We start from the raw sequence: 19,486 nt of genomic DNA, 5'->3' as shown, positions 1-19,486 counted from the left end.
CGCCGAGAGCGGCCCTTCCTGGCGCGCCCGGCCCATCCCGACTGTTCCGTGAGCTCTCTGGGCTCTGCTCTGCCCGGGGCTCCCGCCCGCCGCTCCGCCCGGCGCCGCCCGCCGACATGAAGCTCGTCAGGTGAGCGGGAGGGCTCGGATGGCGGCCGATGGAGGCGGATTGACCGCGCCCGCCCGCGCCGGCGGCCCCAGGCGAGCCCGCGCTCTGCGGCCGCCCCGCGGCCCCCCCGCACTGCGGGGCGGGAACGGCCCCGGGATGGGCCCTGCGGGGGCTGCTGGCGGCGGGGCCCCGCTCTGCAGGGCCGCGCTCCCGCCCCGGGGCCTGCGCGGGTCGCTCAGCAAAGCCCCTCGGTTTTGGGGGGAATCCTCTCCCCCCGATGGGGATAGCGTTGCCTTGCCGGCATGCTGACAAGCTGTAAAATGGTTCCTTCTTTGTATAGTAATGGCTGTTTCGCCGGGAAATAGGCGCTGGGTCCGGCAGTGTCCCAGCTTCCCATGGCTGGGCGGGACGTAGGGTTTGTCACTGAAACATTCCCAGCAGAATCCGCGGGCGCCGTCTTTGAGAGTTCGGGATGAGTGGAGGCTGTTAAACACGTAGGCTTCATGTGGGAGTGATGGGTTTGGGTTTTTTTGAACGCGTTTTCAATTCGCAGGTTTCTGATGAAGCTGAGCCATGAGACTGTGACCATCGAGCTGAAGAATGGGACGCAGGTGCATGGAACGATCACAGGTACGGCAGGATAGGGGACTGTAGCGAAGTGTTCCCAGTCGCCTTTCGGCAAACAATTGGCAGCCACGGCTCGGATTGATTTTTTTTTTGTCCTGTGCTCCCTCTTGCGGGGACCCGCGCTGGAAGAAAAGCTTTTGAATTCACGTATCTGTGTGGAAGCGCGAGGTGCGTTCGTGTTTGTGTCTGGATATTGTCGGAAGTTGCTGGGAAGAGTCAGGAGCTGTGACCAGCCAGCCTTCCGTAGGCAAACATGAAAATACTGGGGAATTTCAGTGGGTCACAGATTGTCTTTGATCTGTATTAGTGGGTGAGTTCACCTGTGGTTAGGCCAGGGTATATTTTGTGATTATCTTTCTCTGTTTTTAAGGTGCTGCTGGGAGGCTGTAAATTCACTGTAGCACAGGGAGCTTCTGAGCCTGACTGTGGGCTTTGCCTCCAAACAGGCTCGGGGGGAAGGAAGTGAACTTTCCCAAACCATCGCAAAGCCAGTGCAAGCCTGTTGTAGTCTCTTAGAATTTTAGCAGCATGATCACAGAATCATGGAATGGTTTGGGTTGGAAGGGACCTTAAAGATCATCTAGTTCCAACCCTAGTGCCATGGACAGGGACACCTCCCGCTTGACCAGGTTGCTCAGAGCCTCATCCAGCCTGGCCTTGAACACTGCCAGGGATGGGACATCCACAGCTTCTCTGGGCAAATTGTTCCAGTGGTAATGTTGATGAGGTGGTTTTACTGCTGTATCAAACAGGTAGTGGGTATGCATCTGTAAGATGTTTCAGTGCCTCCGAATTTCACTTGTGAAATTGCAACAAGCAATAAAAATGTTGCAGCTGAATCACCTGAAGAGGGACTTATTTTTTCAATGGTAGCGCAGATAAATGCCAAGTGTTAAGTGCTGATGTGGTCTCAGGTTGGTTAAATTTTGTACGTAGGCAGTTCTAATCGAAAACATAATTATTTCTGTTGAACGTGTTTTTGCTCTGTTTAAGGTGAACTTGATGCAAATGCATATTTGCCATATGTTTGCACTGATTTAACAAGACTGTGGGTTTGAAAATGTGAAGCTGGATGTGGGATTCAGGGCAAAAAGGAATCCTGTCAAGGAGAGTGTGCCCCCCTGCTGTTGCCAGGGGTGGGTCACGTTAGTTTGTGGGTGTTATTGTCTAGCAGATGCTTCTTCGTTTCACTGAACTGAAAGTTGTAGGGAAAGTCTTTATGGTTTAGTATATGGTTCTCATGTATTAAAAAATGTGCAAACGATTTTGTTTGCTTTAATAATCTCAGTGAGGGACATTGTTTTGAGGGTGTTGCTGTGAGCTTTACTTCAGAGACATCAGGTATGGAGGTGGTGCGCCTTGTGTTTAACAAGGCAAACCCTCACAGGTGAGCTGAGGAAAGTGCTTTATCTCCTTTCCTACACTCACCTCAGGCAACTTTTAAAAGCTCTGCTGCCGAGACACTCTTTAAAAAAAAGTACAACTCCGTCAAGTTTGAATTTTATTCCAGGGGATTACTTAGGTGCTTTTTTGGCCAGTAGCAATCTGGGGAGATTTGTCAGAGCTCAAAACTGGCATTATTTTGCAGCCAGGTCCATCAGCTTTGATTAGAGGGGAGTGCACCACCCTGGTACCCGATTGCAGCATGCTTTGTTGAACTCAGCCAGGTGGGAAGCAAACACACTGCTGGTCTCCTGACCTCACTGCTCTTTCAGGCTTAATTGTTGAGCAAAGCTTCTCTCATTTACTGCTAAGAACCTGCAAACACTTGGAATGCAGTCCATATTTCTCAAACTGCAGTCTTCCCTTTACAGTGGCCGGTGAACTGTGTTCATAATTACTGTGCTGTTGGATTGTGCAATCTCTTCTGGGGGTTGGCCAGAGCTGGGTTGCTGAAGAGGCAGGTTTCATATAATACACCTTACATGAACCAAGGGTCTGGGTCAGGTGGAGTGGAGGGGCCAGAGAGCTCTGTAAAAATCCAGAAGGAGGGGGATGAGGACAGAGGAAGTACATGGAATAAGCACAGCACAGTGGTTCTTCTGGTTCTGGGCTGATGCTCACTTGTGTTACTTACCTTGGTAACACATTTTACAGTTTATTTTTATCACAAAGGGTTGTTTGTACAGAAGTTTGAACACATTAAAATTTTGTTCCTGTGGGTGCCTTGTCGCTGGATTAGCAGGTGTTTGTAAACAGCAGTGTCAATCTTTTGTTTCTGTTTTGATTTGAAAAAGTTACTCTTGTTTTCATCTTCGTAGCTGGAGATCAAATCCCATGGAAGGCTCGTTATATGCAAAATAAAAACTTTTAATTGCTTCTCATGACTGTTATTTAATACATGCATCCAACTGAGATAGTTTCTGTTTTGGGATTATGCACAGCACAGCATAGTGGGCACAGTACTGATTCAGTACAATTCTTACATACTGGCTGTTCTCAGAGTGTGTGAGCACAATGGTTGTTCCTTACAGGAGGGTATTTTATGTACTTTGGTGGTGGATACCACTCTGGTATTGGATGTATTTTATCAGAAAATAAATGCTGCTTTGGTGGTTGGATTTTCCTAAGGCTTACAGAAAAACCTCAGAGGTTTTACTTCTTTTTAAAGGAGTAAGGACAGTATTAGACTTCTGTAATAAGCAGCAGTTTATTTGTTGTTCAGAACTGATTTAACCATTGGCTACTGGATGTTTAACCACTGGCTACCTGGCTACTGCCAGGACCTAGATAAAGCTCTCTAGCAATAATGTGTTAAAGGCAGCAATTGATAACTTATTGGGCATAATTTAAGAGAGAAAAAGACACACAGTTTCATTCCGTTAGAGGGTGAATTATTCAATGAGTGGCAGAAGCAGGGATTAATGATCGGGCTAGATCTTGAAGCATGTGCATTCTTAAAAATAGGCAACAAGAGACCTCATCCCTGAAATCAGGCTTGTGTTGTTTCAGGAGTGGATGTCAGCATGAATACACATCTCAAAGCAGTGAAAATGACACTGAAGAACAGAGAACCCGTACAGCTGGAGACGCTGAGTATTCGAGGGAATAATATCCGCTACTTCATTCTGCCGGACAGTTTGCCTCTGGATACTTTGCTAGTGGATGTTGAACCAAAAGTCAAATCCAAGAAAAGAGAAGCAGGTTAGTTTGTGCTTTCCTGTGTTTGTTCTGACTTTGTATGCGGTTTAGTCCTCTGAATCTGAAGACATCTGATTTGAGTGTCTTAATGTCTGCATTTGGTGTCTAATTCCTTCCTCTTTGAGGGTTTGATACTGTACTGGCTTAATCTGCTTTTCCCACCTTCTTGACATCTGCAGAGCGTTCATTCACACGAAATTATGCATATGGCTTTTCATGCATCTGATTTTAAAAATGTAAATGTTTTTCATCTTGAGTAAATCTTAACCTATCTCAGTCTCACAGTTGGCAACAGAGATTTACACTTCTCTTCTCCGAGTGTCTGCTGGGTTTCCCCAGTTTGTGTGGGGAGCTTCACATAGACTAATAAGAAAGTACAGGACAGTGTCTCAAACAGTACTGAATGGTTCACTGAAATTTGGTGGTGGATAAAAATGGTATCTCTGAGAACTGGATTTGAGAGACTTGAGAACCTGAAGGAGTCTAGGCTGTATATTCCAATGAGCAGATGTCTGACTTTGGTTCCCAGTAGTGTTCCACTCTGCTCTTCCTGAAACTTTTTTCTCAGAAAACTGTTGAACAAAAACCTTTTCCTTAGAAGCCAAACATTATAGAGAGCAATTCAGTTTTAATCCAGCAGTTAGTCTGTGTATTTTTAAAATAGTAAGCCTGTGAGTGAAAGCTAATTGTGCTCTAAAGTAATGTTGTACCCTTTCTCCTGCAATTAGTGTGTAAGTGTTTGGATCTGCAGTGTGTTATGCATTAGTGTGCTCACCTTTCTGACATGGTGTGAGGAGCCCTTGGATGCATCACCAAGTGCAAGCGCTGTGGCTGTTGTCTCTATAGAGAATACAGATAAAACTCCCAAGGGGATTTTGCTCCTCTCAGGTCCATTAAAAACAATCTGACCACATGGAGAAATGAGTGTGATTGGATTGCTTTTTTTTCCTGAACCCCACAGTGTTTGGTTCTTTGAGGGAAGCAGCCGTGATAGCCCCAGTTACCTCCGTTTGATGCTCGCTGCATCCACAGGGTGCGGAAGCACTCTGACTGCAGCTGTGTTGTGCTGCCTTAATCCATAAATGCTCTTCAGCTTCGAGAGTGTAAAGCCCATGGTCTGTCCTTGGCAAGTGGAATTGTCAGTGGAAGGCAGGATACTGGCTGTGCTTGTATGTGGCACATGTGCCTTGGGTCCGGGTGTGCTGGCGCTTAGCAAATGCAGCTCTCTACTGTGCACGTAGCTGCTGCCATCGTTTAGTCAGGTGTTGAGACTTCCATGGAAATTACAGAGTCAGTCTGTTATCAGCAAAAAAATGACACCTTGCTTCTGTGAAATTTGCCTTGTGCCTCTGCTCTTTCTGTCTTTGCTGCATTTGTGACCTACATGCCAGAATAATCCACGCCTGCTCCGTGAAGGGGTGTTAGTGTGTCTCTCTTACCGAGCCACCCATTTCTGCAGAGTTTTTAGTATCTTTGTGAGCCCTGCACTCACAGACATGTTCGAAATGAACCAGTTATTTCTTAAGTTTGTAGGGTGGCCTAGCAGCTGGGTGGGTCAAGTCATGTTTCTTTAGGAGAAACGGGTGCAGTGGCACGTTATCACTGTATGGATCACGTGACCTTGATCAGCAGTTGCAGCTTGAATTACCCTGTGCTTCTGTCTTCCCTTTACCATTAAATAGCAGTAATTAAAACCGGGGGCACACAGCCAAGACCTTGGCCTCAGAGTCACGTTTGAAGTGGGCAGAGGTATCACTGAACATAGCTGTTTGGTGGTGGGATCCCTTCAAAATGCCGCCCTTCCACATGGTGCCTGAGAATGGTGAGCTTGGGAATCACACCATGTTAAAACTCTCATTTCCCCTAAGCAGAGTATTTCATAAACCACAATGAGAGCTGTGGCCAAAAAAAAAAAATCTTATCCTCTGTACTGTATAGTAACAAAATACTCTTGTCTTGCATACACTTTTTCTGATCCCTTGTGGAAAATGAGATTTTATGAAAACAAAAAAGAGGAGGAATTCTAGTTCCCTGTCAGACCTACCCTAGCACTTGGGAGCAGCCAGCTGTTACATCCCCTTGTTTTCTGCAGTGAAGCCAAGGACAGAGAGTAGTCTGTGGAAGTTGTATACTGAAAAACCCAGTATTCAAGATGAAAATATTGCCTGAGACTTACTGAGCATTAAAAGACTTAATGTCTGACTTAATGTCTCATCACATGGAAGTAGTGTGGTGTTTTATGCTCAATACAGAATGTTTTAATCAAAATGAAAGTATTCCTGGGTCTCACTTGATTTATCCTTTTTCTTTCACCTGCTAAGTTGCTGGAAGAGGCCGTGGCAGAGGCCGTGGCAGAGGCCGAGGTCGTGGAAGAGGAAGAGGAGGCCCAAGACGATAACTTCTCATCACGCAACTGTTACCAAATTCTGGGCAATTTCAGATATTTTTTTGTACAGGTCTTGTTTATGGTATCCATTTTTAATAAACTGAAATGTGAAAAGGTCGTCTTTCCTTTGTTAGCAGAGCCTGGGGAGGGAGGTGTGTCCTGTTTCCATGGGCTGTTACAGACTAAGCAGGTCTTGTTGGTGTTGGTTGTCACTGTCAAGATTTTGCCCACCCCTGAAGGCTGTACAATTGCCTCTTGCTTTTTGCCTCAGAATGAGAGACTTACATTGTTGTGCTTTAACGATGTTTGAAATTAATCCTTTTGTAAGGCACTTCCATCTTCTAATGGTTACATAGTTAAGACACTGTATCAAGAACCCCCATCCCATGAGTGTTTCTCAAATGTTCTTCAGAGCGACTTTTTTAAAGTTCATAGATATAATTTTAATGTTTTCTATTACATGAAGCTTACAATTTAAACATGTTGCTTTCTTTATAAAACATATACATGGGGAAATTAACCAGGTCAGTGGAACTGCTGGATTGTTACATCTGATGATTAAAGAATACCTGGATATGAACTTTGTCAAAGCTAATTATATGGCATACTTTTGTTTGGGTGGGGCTCATAAAGCAGCTTTGTCACAGATACCTTCTAGTGTACTTAAAGTGCATCCCTAGAAAATACAAAGTACAGCATAGTGCACAGTTATGTACTGGAATTGGAAGCTTACTTCTTGGGGGGAAAGAACTTGTGCAACTCATATATGTTTTTGTATATATATATATATATAAAGTGCTTTGCTGAACACCAGTATAAAAGAAGCCAGGTGGGCCACATTTATCTCCCAATACCATGCTACTGATTTCTCCCATGTAGGAAAGGGATTATCACATTCTCACTGGCAGACTTCAACAGTTTCCTCTGTTGATGAAATACAGATGTCATTTGAAATAAAGTGCACTCTTAAGTGCAGCTGTCTTGAATGGGTAAGGGATATTTGCCGGTACTTTGGTGCAGGAACATGCTTAGTTGGTTGCTCATGTTTCCACACAGGCAGTGCTACAACAAAGTGGAAAAGAATTACCTAACATGGTGTAATGGGCTGATGAGCTGGTTAATTTGTGCTAACTAGCATTTTGTGAGCTGCTCTTCTGGTTTCCCCCTCTCATACATAGGCTATTTTAAAGCTTCATCTTGTTACAGAAGAGCTTTTTTTTCCCCAAACCATTGTGGAACCTCCCAAGAGCACTTTTTGGTCAATATAGCACCCACCATTCTCAACTCTATAAATAGCTGCTACAAATAATGGTTGCTGCTGTCTTCCAGAAGTGCCCTGTCACTGATGACGGGGGTAAGGTCTTCCCAAATCCAGCTGTCAGCATTCATGCAACTGTTGAAACTCTTTCCCTCTTCAGTCTCTTCCTTATAAAAGTCATTAGTGCCCCCAGGGGTATGCACATGGTGGATGCTGCCACCAGCAGCCCAATCACTGCGAGGGCGTAGCCTGGGTAATCCTTCGTCACCAGCTGCCCCTGCAAGGGAGAGAAGCAGTGTTGGATCTGTGGGTTTGAGAGTCCAGGAGTTGGGTCAGGAGGAAAGCTGTGCACATGGATCTAAGTGGGACTTCTGAGAAGCACTTTCTGGCTGTGCCAGCCCACGACTGCCCTCGGCGCTGTTCTTTGCCCAACCACCCTGAAAACTGACAACAAGAACAGAGCTGCTGACAACAGGATTGGGGGAAATTTCTGCAAGCTTTGGTAAAGAGCGGATTTTGGCTTGATTTGTGTCTCTTAATGAGGTGGCTGGGCCCTGACCTCTGTCAGGCCTCCATGTTCCTCTCCTGGAGGCTGTGGGCTCATGCTGACACCCAGTCAACAGACCAGGCCCGCCATGGGTCCTAAATTGTTTTTGTGTCATGGCCAATTACATATTTTCTTTCTGCACAATGGGAACATTTCCACAAAAGGTTATGGAACCGGTGATTACTTATCCAGTACTAATTTGTGATAAATACACAGTTCAGTATTCGTACAAAAGTGTTCTTGTCCATGAAGAAAAATGGATATGGAAATTATGAAAACCATTCCAGCAGCAGTTCGGTTCTTTTAAAATACCACTAATTTTGTTCAAAATAATACACTTTGAAAGTAGGTTTTTTTTGTTTAAAGTGTTTTTTCAAAGATGATATTTGGGTCATCAACATTAACAATGTTTTACTGTATGAAGGAGTCGATTAAGAATCAGAGGGATGTTAGTTGATTTTACAGAATCATGGCATCATCATTAGGTCAATTTTTCCTTGTTTTTCCTTTCCACAAATTTAGGTGTTGACCCTCACTCTAGCTGCAAGCTTTCCAGTTTTGTGGAACGGTTTAGTTAGGAAGGAAGGCTGTATCCTTGCAGGAACTAGGGAAAGTTTAAAAAAAAAAAACAAAAACCCCCCAAAACTACTTTACCTGTGTGGCATCCCACGCTTGGTATTGCAAGGTTCCTGTGAGGATATAGTCGGTGAGGTAAAATATAAATAGGCTTATAATTAGCAGAGGACTAACAAAGGCCCACATAATTTTCCAATACCAGTTTGGCTTGCGTCCAATCATGGTGTAAAGATCTTTCTCAAATCTGTGTTGAAAAAAAAAGCATATTTTTTGAGAACAGCTGCATATGTTCAATCGATATCTTTTTCTGAGCTACTTCAAAACCACCTGCAGAATTCCATGTCAGATGAGAAAGGGGAGTACAGTTCACCACAAATGAGCAGAGAGGTATTGTCTGAAGAACTGGCTCACCAGACTCATCATGAGGGTGAAATCAAAACAGACAGTAGGACTTCCAAGAGAACCCCAAACTGCGGAGAATAGCTAGAAATAGGTACAGCAAGAAAAGTTCTGGGTTGAATATAAGTTCAGGGTGTTTCTGATGTCAGTTAAGAGAGAAAAGCAATGATGCTCAAGTATTATGGAGAGAAAACTGCTGGGTTTTGTGTAGTTGAGTTGTTCTGACTGCTGTCTTTGAGGAAGTACTAATGCTGGGGAGTGTACCTAAAATCTCACAGGAGACCTGGATCTGACTGGAAGGCGTTGAACTCATCAAGGACGTAATACCCTTGTAGGTGCCTGTACATGTACTGTGCTGGCAGACTAACAAAGAAAATGCTGAAGCCTTTTCCTTTAGATGCCATGAGCACAAACACCTCTGCAGTTCAAAACCTCTCCTGATGCCAAAGCTTTCTTTTGCCCACAAGGGATGACTTGGGACACCAGCAATCTGTGAGGTGACCACCTTTGAAACCAAACTTACTGGCACTGTTGTGCTCATGCTGAACTACTGTCACGGGAGGAGCAGAGGTTTGGCAGAAGGTGCTCTTGAGACCAAAGACCAGAGGAGGGAGCAGGTGTGTACGGCTCATTAGCACTCGCCTGCCAGCAGAGGTGGTGTCAGCCCAGCCTGGCCTCTGTACAGCCCTGAACCAAGGCCCTGGAAGGGGTCTGCAGGGCAGGGGAGACCCCCATCGCCTTGCTGATACTATAGCATAGGAGAAACATACAGCCTAGGGCAGTATTTTTATTCTTAGCCCTGCGTGTCCTGGCTCTTGGCCACTCCCCCTGCTATCCCACTGTAAAGAAAGAAGGATTCAAGCTTTTACCTTCTTATCCCATAGATGTAACACACAGCGATGGTTTCGACCAGCACAATGAGCAGCAGAGAGAGGGTGGCTGCATAGTCATTGAATATGTCAAACCAGTAATTTCCAGCCTCCATGGTGAAGATCAGGCCAATCACACAGTTAATGAAACACACAACACCTGCATGGATAAAAGAGAGACCCTGCCATTACACTTGGAAGTCTAATTGTGTGTGGGAAATGTCATACTCCTTCTGACTAAAAAACTCGTAGAATTTCTGCTGAGCAGCTTTCTCTGAGGAGAAGGATAATTCCTTTTCCCTTACGGAAAAGATCTATCTCTTTGCATGTGTGACTGTGCTGGTGTGTCCTTAAACTGCTCCTCAGACCTGCATAGTCACAGGACATCACTCCAGAAACGGTCAAGACAACGAAGTCTTGGCTATAGCCTTGTCACATGTGCATGCAGTATCTGGTGTTGCCACTGGGCATCCTGCTAAAACAGGTTTTAAGATGGGACAACTGATTTCCATGCCTGAACAGGAGCACATATTACTTTTGGCCAAAGACAGGTGTTTTGCCTTTGGGATACTGGTGATGTGACTAAAGAGCTGCTCACTGCAAGTATCTTTACACTTATACTGTCTCTGAGTTTCATCAGTCAGTAGACACCAGTATGAAGGAGCTGGGGTGTGTCGGGAAGCCTGTAAATACAGAACCACAATTGTGCTAGTGCTTTGGGAGCTCCGGAGGGAAGTGCTTTGAAGGCAGGGCAGGATTTCACAAAGGCAGGCAAACCTTTCCAGCAGCATATTTACTGCTCCCTGCTCCACTCAAGGTCAGAGGGGGATCCTCAGTGGCAGTGGGACATCAAAGCCTTTGCACACACGCACTGTGCGGCCTATGCTGTGACACGGCAGGCGCTTACCTGAGATCACCTCCTTGGGGAAGCGGGCGCCAATGGCTCTGCTGTCGGTCAGCGGTGTGAGGATGGCGGCCGTGTTCCCCAGCATGCTGCCGATGCCCAGCATCAGCAGCATGAAGAAGTAGAGCACAGAATACAGCTGGGGCACCTCCATGTTTTTGATCGCTTCAGAATAGACTATAAATGCCAGTCCTGTCCCCTGGACAGCCTGTTGGAGAGAAGGGGAGAAAAATGAGTTACGGGCAGCTCCTTATCCTTGATAAAGGACATAAGATGGACATAAGAGAGTGACTCTGTGTCGTGACAAGGTACATGTGCAGTGGTGGCTGTGCACAGCAAAAGCAGATGAGATTCTTGCCAGTTTATCCAAACTGCACGGACACTGGCGTAATGTCACTTGTAGCAAAAAAACATTTACCCCATATCTTTGTGACCTGCCCTGTTCCACAGCCAGAGCCAGCAGTCAGACTGCACTGCCACCCAGCTCAGCTGCTAACCACTCAGGCAAGCCCCTTGCCCCATCCTGAGGGGTAGAAATGATCCCCAGCCCTGGTCAGGCATGCGGATGTGCTCGCATGGGGCTGCCCGGGCTCAGTGGGAGGAGAGGAGACAGCACAAAGTGGCAACTCACTGTGTCTAGCTCAGCTTCTAAACTGCAGTTTTTAATCTGAGGCGCTAATTGGGCATATTCCTGTGGGTAGGTGGCCATGAGGTAGTCTTTCTTCTCACTGAGGTTGTCCGCTGTCAAAGAGCCTTCCTCCAGGTCAAAAGCATTCAGCAGCAGCAGGATCACCCTGGGAAGGATTGCAGGCATTTAATGGCTTTCAGACCCAGAATACCTCATTCCCTTCTCCATCAGTGCCCAGGACACCTCATCCCCTTCTCCATCGGTCCCCACATGTGGATGTCCTGCTGGCCCCAGGGATCCAGTCTCCCCAGGTGAGAGCCATGGCACTTCCAGAATGGGATATGGGCAATCTTGCACTTATCTGTGCTTTGTAGGGAGCAGCTCCTGCACCCACACTGTGCTCCCAGGCAGGTATTTTGGGTGCCAGCCAGCGCTGGCTAGTGTCTCTTCCCCTTTGCCCTCCAATCTCACGTCCACACCCCATCAACATAATGAGCCTTTTGGCAACGAGCAGGGACTAGCAGCTTGGTTTCCTCTCTGATCAGCAGATAGATTGAAAGCTCTAAAAATATGAGTAAAAGTGTAACTGCTGCAGGCCCTGTGCCAGGGACTTCATGCAAGCTTGCTGCCTCAGGACACAATCCTGCAGGCTCCTAGACACCTCCAGAGCATCACAGCTGAGGAGGCTGAGCTCCTGGAACAGGGCTTAGCCTTAATAGTGGGGTGTCTGAGCATTGCTGCATTTTATTAATCAGTCTCCCCACTCCCTACAACATGTGCCAGGACCAGGACACAGGGGACAGTGCCTCTATGACTTGCCCAGGCAAACATTCTCTCGACAAGGCCCGTGCCTGGAAGCAGCACCCAAGTGTCAAGAGGCAAGTCACTCTGACCTTTCATCTCGGGCTTCATCACTTTAAATAGCTCCATTAGCTTTATTAGAGCAGTATCTGGTCTTGGGGCAGTGCTGGCAGCACTGCATGCTGTTATTTATTTACCTCCCCTCTCACCTGCCCCAGAACGGCTTGCAGTGGGAAACGAGTGGAACACCAGGCTCTTACTTGTTTATACAGCTCTCATAGTTAAAGGTCGCCTTGAAGCCGTAGATGGAGAAGGTCACAATGCTGGCAAAGATGGAGGTGGTGCTGTTGATGAGCGAGACAATGATGGCATGTCTCTCGCAGTTGTTGCTGGGCTCGTTGTAGCTGGCAAAGGCAATGAGGCTGCCGAAGCCAAGGCCCAGCGAGAAGAAGATCTGCGTGGCAGCGCTGATCCACGCCTTGGGGTTCAACAGCTGCTCCAGCTGCAAAGCCAGACCCAGAGAATGAGAGCATAAAGCTACATATGGATTCCCAGCAATGCCCCTTCCAGGCTGCATGGGTGGGGACAGGGATGGGTCCCTTTGTGCACTCGTTTTAGTTCAGGGTTTTTTTTAGGCAGGGTTACTTATATGACTGAAAGTAGTATGCTATAGGCTATGCTAATGGGCAGGTCTTTTTCTGCAGGAGAAAGCAAGCAGCTTACGGGCACCATGGCAGAGCAGCTGCCACTCCACTCCCACTCCTGGAAATTGCCAGGGTTTCCAGCTGCCTGACCTACGCTACTGCTGCAAAAATTCAATATAAGGAAAAGCATCAACAGCTTTTAAAAACCTACACGTTCAGTAAGTAATAACATTTCGTGAAAAATTCAATAGAGTTTTTCTGTACCTTTGGTGTGAACATGTAGAAAAGACCGTTCACAGCTCCATGAAGTGTTAATCCTCTGATGAGGTATATGATGAGAACACAGTATGGCAAAGAGGCTGTCACATAGACGACCTGAGGAAGGAGGGGAAACATCTTGGTCTAAAGAATATATAAGACAAAGCTAATCCACTATGGTCAGTCTTATTTACTTTACATAAATTATTTCAATTATTGTGTTTGTTCTCATGTAATAATCTTTAAAGAAATATTTTCAGACAAATCTAACTTTAGATTTACATTTTAAGGAAGCAAGTTTTTATTAAAAATGAAGACCTGTGCTACTGTTCCCAGGGTCTTCTCTTTGACTGGAAATCAAAGAAAAGTCTAAAATATTTGCAGCATTCACAAACTCAGTTCTGCATCATTTAGTGGAGTAACACCAGTGTGCAACTGTCTATTAAGAACTCATTAGGCAAAGGTCATTCATCATTTGCTCTAGGAGGAAGGCAAGCAGACCTCATAGAAGGTCAAAATCAAACTTGAATTGAATCAAATTGAATCAAAATTGAATTGAATTAGTTGCAACAAGTTTAAGAGGTTATTCTTAGTTTATAGTCTCTTGGCTTTCTGTGTTCAGCTAAGACGATTTGGGGATTACAGCCCTCAGCTTGCTGCTTAGTGCAGGCTCAGCCAGGACATTGGGGTTTTTCTTCCCACTTCCTCATAACTTGTGCTGTGAATAAAAGGCGAGCAAATCATGCCCGGTAGATGTCTTTTTTTTCTTGCAAAGACCAAGGAATAGACGTCTCCTGACATGGCTCTGCTGTGGCAGACAGCTTTCCTCACGGCCAGCAGCCTGACCGTGGTTTTGCTGCATTTACAGGACTTTTCTGGATTATTTTTTTAGTATCACTCAGTGTTTTGGTTGATCCTGCTCGAATTGCAACTTGACAGGGCAGTAGAGGCAGCAGAGCTCGGTGCTCTGCAGCCATGGCCACTGCTTTGGGCACTCGTTTGCCCTCCCCACATCCTGCCCAGGCTCGGCAGGGCTGTGCCCCTCTCTCACCTTGCCAGTGGAGGCGGTGCCACGGAGGATGCAGAGATAAACCACCAGCCAGGCCAGTGTCAGGCAGAGCGCCTGCTCCCACTGCACGCTCCCGCTGGCCTCCAGTGATGGAGAGATGTTCAGGGTCTGCCGGTACCAGAAGTACTGGGTGGATGACGTCCTCTCACACTCCTCCTCGTAGCCGGTGCGGTTGCTGTTGAGGGGGCAGGTGGCCCATGGCAGGGGGTCCTAGGAGAGAGGGGCATGGAGTCAGCATGGCAGGGAGAGCTGAGGTGCCGGTGAGGCATGGGGAGGATGATGGCGAGGGTGCCTTTCTGCCTGGGGCTTGCATATCTCTGCACGGTGCTGCCTGGGGCGCAGGAGGACCCTCTCCCCTAGGGGTGATGTCTTCTGACACTTTCCCCTGGGAAGGACCCTCTCCCCAGGGACTGATTTGTTCTGATCCTCTCCTGTGGGGATGACCCTTTCTGACCTTCTCCCCAGGGATAATTCTGCTCTGTCTCTTCTCTGGGAATGACCAGACTGATTTTCTTCCTGAGGACTGAGCCTCTTTAACCCTCTCCCCCAGCGATGACACTCTCCACTCCTCTCCCCCACAGCCAATCCTCTCACATTCCATCAGACAGACCCATCCAAGGATGTAGGACACCCTGGCCATCAATGCATCACAGGGTTTGACCTGTTTGACCTGTGATTGATGGCAAGAAGACAACATCCAACACCCCTGGGAGAGCAGACAGAGGAGGACACCACTGCCTCATTCTTCTCTCCAGAAAAGCCCTGGGTGGGTTTATGGAGCTTTTGCCACTGATCCACCTCTGCTCTACAGCTGACGATGGTGCCATGCAACATCCAGCATCAATGCCAAGCCACCATGACCCTCCATGGCCACAGTGGGGCCAAACTGAGCTGTTGAGTGCCCACACACCTGGAAGGAGTGGAAAAGGTACCAGAAGGCCCAGGCGTTTATCACGTTGTAGTACATGGAGAGGAAGAAGGAGACGACAACACTGGCAACACCTGCAGGTATGGAGGGACACACTTGGTCAGCAGCAAAACCCCAAAATGCCCAGGGTCTCATAACACCTGGGGGGTGTGGGGTGGGGGCAGCATCACCATGCCCAATGCAGGAGGGGCTTTGACCCTGCACAGCTGTGTGCACAGGGCAAGTCCCTGGCGCTGCATCCACCTCCTCCTCCTGCCAGGACTATCCTGCACTGGATTTTATACTTTAGGCCCTGGAGGTGAATAGTCAAAGTATCATTAAAAATATATTGTGTGTGTATGCAAATTAACAATAGCTTGGGTTATCAGGGTAATTTAATAACATAATAATGTAGCTAAGAAAGGACACTGGTAAGTGGCAGACAGCAACAGCAATGGTAGGAAATTAAGGCACTGTTTTATCATTCATATTGAGTTCATTGGGAAGTTGCTCTTGGGGTCAAAGCCCAGTGCAGGCAGCCCCAGGGAATGCCAGCACTGGCATTCACACTGTGATTTTGGCAGGTTGCCCAAGGGCAGGGGGACTTACACCTCTGAATGCAGGGACCCAACACAGTGAGTTGGGGTCTAGTCCCAATGCCCTGCAAGGGATGGGATAAATGCATGCCATGAGGTGTCTGCTTTGCTCAGCCTGCTGAGGCCCAGTAGAACCCCAGCTCCCTCCTGGTTTCTCCTCTGAAAGACAAAGCTCTCCATTCAAAAATCACCCATGTTCTCTCCATGCTGGAAAATGAAGATGAAAACTGAGAACATACCAACACCACAAAGGTAGGGGCTTATCATTTTCCAGGCGCCGATGCTGCCCTGACGCATACGCTGCCCCACAGCCAGCTCCAAGTAGAGCAGTGGCATCCCCTCGGCAATCAGCATGATAAGGTACGGGATCAAAAAGCCACCTGCAAAAAAACCCCCAAAAGTCAGCCTTCAGCAGATCAGCAGCAAGATAAACACCACGTTGCCCTATTTGTGGTCAAATCATGCTGTCAGTGTCCCAGGGGCTGGCTGGGTCTGGGTCCTGTCCAGGCACCTTGTGTATTGAGGGCATGGCCCAACCCTGAAGGAGATGTCACAGGGTTTCAGGCTGGTGTCACAAGTTTCAGGTGTCACATAGGCTGGTGGGTGCTGACTGCCCGGGCACAGGGAATTTTCCGCAGGAACTTGGCAGAGCTGGGATTTCTGCTGTTAAACTGTGTTGGTCACCACTCCGGTGTGGCAGGGCTACCTAGATGCATCACCAGCGGTTTGAGCAAAGTTGGGGGCTGGGGCTGTTAAAGGGTAACCAAACACCAGCCAAACCTTGTAAACTATAATGAGAGAAAGAGGACAAGGAAAAGATTTACTTCATGTGGGGTATTTTGCGTCACAGCCAAAGTGCTCGAAGAAAAAGTAACAGCAATGTCCATGTTGAATGGAGAGTTTTGAGTTACATACTGAGGTCTGGCCTGGCTTAAAAAAAAACACAAACAAACAAACAAAAAAGCAAACCAAAAAGCTCCCAAAACCCCATGCTGATCCCACAAGCACCAGGAGAGGGATGAAGGCTTTTCCCCCAGGGTCCCACCTGCAGGAACAGACTCTGCTATGGGAGGCACAGGCTCCCCTGCATGGGGCTGCTCATCCCTACTTCTTCCCCACATGGAGAGCCACAGGGATGCTCCTATGGAAGAGGAGAAGCAGCAGGAACGGGTTGACAATGAAGAAGGGGAAAGGACCTTCCCACTTGGCAACCAGGATGTGCTTTGGCTTAAATTTCTGCCAAAAAAAAAAGAAAATCCTTGTACTCAACTTGGGGCTCACAGGCTCGCTTCAGAAAGAGCTGCTGACTGAGTCAAAAGCTGTATTTTTGCGAAGGCTTCCCTTTTTACAGCAAGCCAAAATATTTACGTAAATATCTCTTATTCAGTATTTAATCTGTGGCATTAACATTCCTTGCAATGGGCTCTGTGCAGTGCTGTGGAGGAATGAACTCTGGGCAGCGACTGAGGAAAAGAACTGGAAATAAACACAGAGCAATAATCCGGTTTATTCTGGGAATTAATTTCCCACCTCCCAGCTCTCTTGTTATTAACAACCCCTTTGTTAGCCTGTTAGATAACTTCCTATGCCACAAGGGAGCTGCTGGAGGTTTAAGAGCTCCCACAGCTGCTCTGTGCCGGCAGGGTGTGAGCTGCCCCAGCAGCCACTGAGGAGAGTTTTGCCATGCACCACCAGAGGGAATCAGCATTAGACTCTCTGTGAAGGCTTTTCTGCTCTCCCAGCAGTGCTTCCACATGCTTGGCATTGACTTAACCACCTTGCAAGCAGCAGGAATGTCTTCAGGCGTGCTCTTCACTCCCATGTCCCCCTGCAGCTGGGGGTACCAGGGCTAATCCCCCTGCCCCTTGCTCTGCACCCTGTTTGCATGCAGATCTTGCTCCCAACCCTACTTTCCTAAAGGGTAGAACCACATTGCCTCATACAAGTGACTCAGTGCAGCTGTATGAACCAACTCTTTATTTGCTGTGACTCAGCACAGCAAAAACCAGACCCCAGGCCAGATCCCTGCAGTTGGCAAAACATGGAATGTGCCCTGGGCCTGCTCAAGGCACTGGACTTGTCCAGCAGCACCCTCGCCTCTGCTCAGCGTCCTGCTGTAGACCCATCCCAGTCTCCTGCTGTAGACCCATCCCAGTCTCCTGCTGTAGACCCATCCCAGTCTCGTTTCAGCCTGGCCCAGCTTGCTTAGGGACAGAATAACTGCACCTGTGAGGTTTAACCTCCCCTTGCTCTGCTCAGGCCAAGCTCTCTGGAGAAGAGCAAGGAGAAGGAGGCAATCTGCTGATGAACAGAAAGGCAGGTTATAAAGCAATATAATTTGTAAATACTGCAAATTATCAGTATCATACGCAATAAGGGCTCTATTGTTCTGCTGGGCAGGACAGGAACTGGCTCTGTGCTTTTCTAAAAGGAAGATGCCAAACAAGCTGACGTCCCCCCTTATCCAGCTTTTAAGTTCCTGAAACCATGTCCTGTCTGCGTTGTTTTTGTGGACCCCTGGAAAGCCACAGAATCCTAATTAAGAAGGCAGTGAATAGAAGAATTAAGAAAAGCAAAACCTCCTGTCAGGAGTTTCAGCTTCACAGTAGAGAAAGAGCTGCCCTTCCCTATGTAAATTTAACTGGGGAAGAGAAAATAATGGAGAGTGTAATGGAAAATAATGGAAAAATATTCTTATAAAAACATGCCTTTCAAAAAATACTTGGGTTTATCATAGAATCATACAATAGTTTGAGCTGGAAGGGACCTTCTAAACGTCATCTAGTCCAATGCCGTGCAACAAGCAGGAAAGTTTATTTAATTTTATTTCAAGTTAATCAAGTGTTCCAGTTTTGGTTACATTTCAGAGAATTTTTACTATCCACTGCAATACAGATGGCTGGTCAAAAGAACCACACAAATCCCCCAAAATGTCCAAGTTTTGCTGTCCTTCAGGATGTCTGCCAAGATAGCCTGCTAGCAAAGTAATCACATGCAGTTTAATTGCATACAGAAACACTCGCATTTTAAGCTTTGTGCTAGAGTTCAGTGTCAGACATGAAGTCTTTACCCTTAAAGCATGGGTGGAGGAATACATGCAGAATTACAGCAGAATTACACCTATCATTCCTGCTATCTAAACCACCTAACAAAGCTTCAGCCACTGCAGCATCTATCTTCTACTGAACTTCATCTATTGTATTATTTGGATTTTTCTGACCCGATCCCAGGGGACAGCTCTGACACAGTCTCAGCACTGTGGCTTTTCAAAAACCAGCATGAACCAACCCTTACTGCCACACATGCATTTAGAAGTAAGCTACAAGCCAACAAAACAAGCATAAAAGAAGTAAAAAGCACTCAAATATCTCCATATGTTTCTTCCTGAAAGGAAAAAAAAGATGGAAGCAGACCAAAGGCAGATGAGGCAGATGCTCATGTCCCTTGCAGATGTCCCTTACTGCAAGGCTGAGGAGAGTCCAACACTATGATAACAGATGCAGTGAGAACAATAAAAAACTTGGATGTCTTATAAAGAGAGGCTCTTTATAAGGATTTTTCAAAACAGCGGTAGCTGTATATTAGAGGAGATTATTAGTGTTGGTCTTTAATTAATCTAATTAACTAACTTGATTTCTAAGGAAGAACATCTATGGCTGGTATATGATACAGACATCATCTTTGTGCTATTTGGACCCAGGAGAAGGATAAAATTTCAAAAAGCTTTTTTTTTTTTTTGAGCCCAAATCAATGTATTCTCTATTTTC

At 46.8% G+C, this 19,486-nt stretch overlaps 2 protein-coding genes across 7 annotated transcripts in view; one reads left to right on the top strand and one right to left on the bottom strand.

Annotated features, from left to right (window-relative positions):
- Positions 1-6,843, top strand: SNRPD1 (small nuclear ribonucleoprotein D1 polypeptide). 2 transcript variants are annotated; one of them, XM_017836138.1, is made up of 4 exons: positions 1-130; positions 663-739; positions 3,689-3,880; positions 6,199-6,843. In XM_017836138.1, exons 1-4 carry the CDS (start codon positions 117-119, stop codon positions 6,273-6,275), a joined length of 360 nt encoding a protein of 119 aa, XP_017691627.1. In that variant the 5' UTR covers positions 1-116; the 3' UTR covers positions 6,276-6,843. The 2 variants fall into 2 exon arrangements, with proteins under 2 accessions (XP_017691627.1, XP_017691626.1); XM_017836137.1 differs by lacking the exon at positions 1-130 and adding an exon at positions 406-424.
- The window catches only part of SLC6A20 (solute carrier family 6 member 20), a 20,403-nt gene continuing 7,633 nt past the window's right edge, over positions 6,717-19,486 (bottom strand). For 4 of the 5 annotated variants that reach the window (XM_017836133.1, XM_017836134.1, XM_017836132.1 and 1 more), the window contains 10 exons: positions 15,959-16,099; positions 15,127-15,218; positions 14,199-14,426; positions 13,154-13,264; positions 12,506-12,747; positions 11,448-11,610; positions 10,820-11,024; positions 9,913-10,072; positions 8,723-8,888; positions 6,717-7,798 (listed from right to left, as the gene is read on the bottom strand). In XM_017836133.1, coding sequence (XP_017691622.1) covers positions 7,649-7,798; positions 8,723-8,888; positions 9,913-10,072; positions 10,820-11,024; positions 11,448-11,610; positions 12,506-12,747; positions 13,154-13,264; positions 14,199-14,426; positions 15,127-15,218; positions 15,959-16,073 — 1,632 coding nt within the window. In that variant the 5' untranslated portion in view covers positions 16,074-16,099 and the 3' untranslated portion in view covers positions 6,717-7,648. Of the gene's footprint in view, positions 7,799-8,722; positions 8,889-9,912; positions 10,073-10,819; positions 11,025-11,447; positions 11,611-12,505; positions 12,748-13,153; positions 13,265-14,198; positions 14,427-15,126; positions 15,219-15,958; positions 16,100-16,764; positions 17,588-19,486 lie in introns of those variants that run through there. The other variant, XM_017836131.1, reaches the window with a different exon arrangement.

This window comes from Lepidothrix coronata, unplaced genomic scaffold (genome assembly GCF_001604755.1).
Source record: "Lepidothrix coronata isolate B3197 unplaced genomic scaffold, Lepidothrix_coronata-1.0 Scaffold271, whole genome shotgun sequence".
NCBI classification, from domain to species: domain Eukaryota; kingdom Metazoa; phylum Chordata; class Aves; order Passeriformes; family Pipridae; genus Lepidothrix; species Lepidothrix coronata.
Note: the sequence above shows the minus strand (reverse complement) of the source record. Positions and strands in the feature narration are given on the sequence as shown.

Excerpts from the sequence above, each read along its gene's own strand:
- SNRPD1 (XM_017836138.1), top strand. Across the intron at positions 740-3,688 it reads GGTGCATGGAACGATCACAG|GAGTGGATGTCAGCATGAAT; the intron begins GTACGGCAGGAT and ends GTGTTGTTTCAG. Across the intron at positions 3,881-6,198 it reads ATCCAAGAAAAGAGAAGCAG|TTGCTGGAAGAGGCCGTGGC; the intron begins GTTAGTTTGTGC and ends TCACCTGCTAAG.